The sequence below is a fragment of the Conger conger genome, chromosome 11 (genome assembly GCF_963514075.1).
Source record: "Conger conger chromosome 11, fConCon1.1, whole genome shotgun sequence".
In the NCBI taxonomy this organism is placed as follows: Eukaryota; Metazoa; Chordata; class Actinopteri; order Anguilliformes; family Congridae; genus Conger; species Conger conger.
The window spans coordinates 28,860,844-28,862,015 of NC_083770.1; the positions used below are offsets into that span (position 1 = coordinate 28,860,844).

The 1,172-nt window shown below is 41.0% G+C and overlaps 1 protein-coding gene across 1 annotated transcript in view; it reads right to left on the reverse strand.

Moving 5' to 3' along the window:
* dock5 (dedicator of cytokinesis 5) overlaps positions 1-793 on the reverse strand; it is a 43,485-nt gene extending 42,692 nt beyond the window's left edge. The window contains 1 exon segment of the mRNA XM_061259791.1: positions 650-793. Coding sequence (XP_061115775.1) covers positions 650-773 — 124 coding nt within the window. The 5' untranslated portion in view covers positions 774-793.
* Positions 794-1,172: the final 379 nt, after the last annotated feature.

Consider the following 1,172-nt stretch of genomic DNA (forward strand, 5'->3'; position numbering starts at 1 on the left):
CGGTTTAGAGTAGCTAGTACTTAGTGCAGGAACAAAAATTCAAATTTCTTATTGACATGCAGCCAGCCAATGCTGTTTGTTGTAAACTGACAGTCCTAAAACCTAGGTGCGCCCGTCTGTTTTATGGCTGCATTTACCTTAAGGGTGTGTTATTTGACCGCACACTCCATGCCACTTCGCAAGAACACGTAGCTAATCTGCACATTGGTATGTAGCTTAATCATAACACATTTTTCCTCCTAGGCGGAAATGGTTCCGTATTCTGTGTTTAGTAAACTAACTAATTTCGGAAAACGAAAATGCGAAGTAGCAAAGTGGAAAAAAGTTTATTTGGTGCGGTACAACTTTCCCAAACAAACTGCACATTGCTTTCCCATCATATCCCACAACTCGCACAAGACATGTTGCTAATGCTCCTAAACACAACGCACAATCGATGTATTCGCCACAAAATGATCAAAAGCACCCATCTGTAACACACAACCAGCAGGGCCAGGTAGCTAGATTTTTTACTTCCAAACTTTAAAGAGTTCTACAGAGTTTGTTTGGTAGCATAGCCAGTTAGCTAGGAGTGAGGAGGGAGCACGATATGATAATAATAAATCATAGCTAACGACCACAAAACTGCAACATGGCCCTCCTTACTTACCCACTCCATATTTCTCTTTTTTAGTTGGAATCCACCTGGTCATTGTGGGGAGGTTTGTGATAAAATAAATAAATAAATAAATGAACTGCAGGGGCGGATGGTACAGTTCTCTCGTCCTGGACATTACAGTTCCGCCATGATGACTAACAGAAGGGGGAGGGGTGGGAGCAAAGTGTGTAATACGATTGAGCTCTGCGAAACTATTTGGCAGCAGTGGCCGTATACTGAAGCATTTGGAACACAGTAGTCCCGTTACCAACTTCTCTACATTGTCATAGAGAACGGTCGGTACAGTAAACGGTGAAATTGTAAATCGGACGCACATATCATATCAAAGCTACGCAAACTTTCATTGGCATATTTTTCATTGGAAAATGGATCCATTGAATCGGATTTGAACTCGATCACTATTTAAACGAATGCACTCTTTTTCATTAAAATGTATGAATGGCAATCGATGTGCTGGAAGATTTAGAAAAATTTACGGGCACCTAGCTATCTAACACAAATGTCCAGAAGTCTA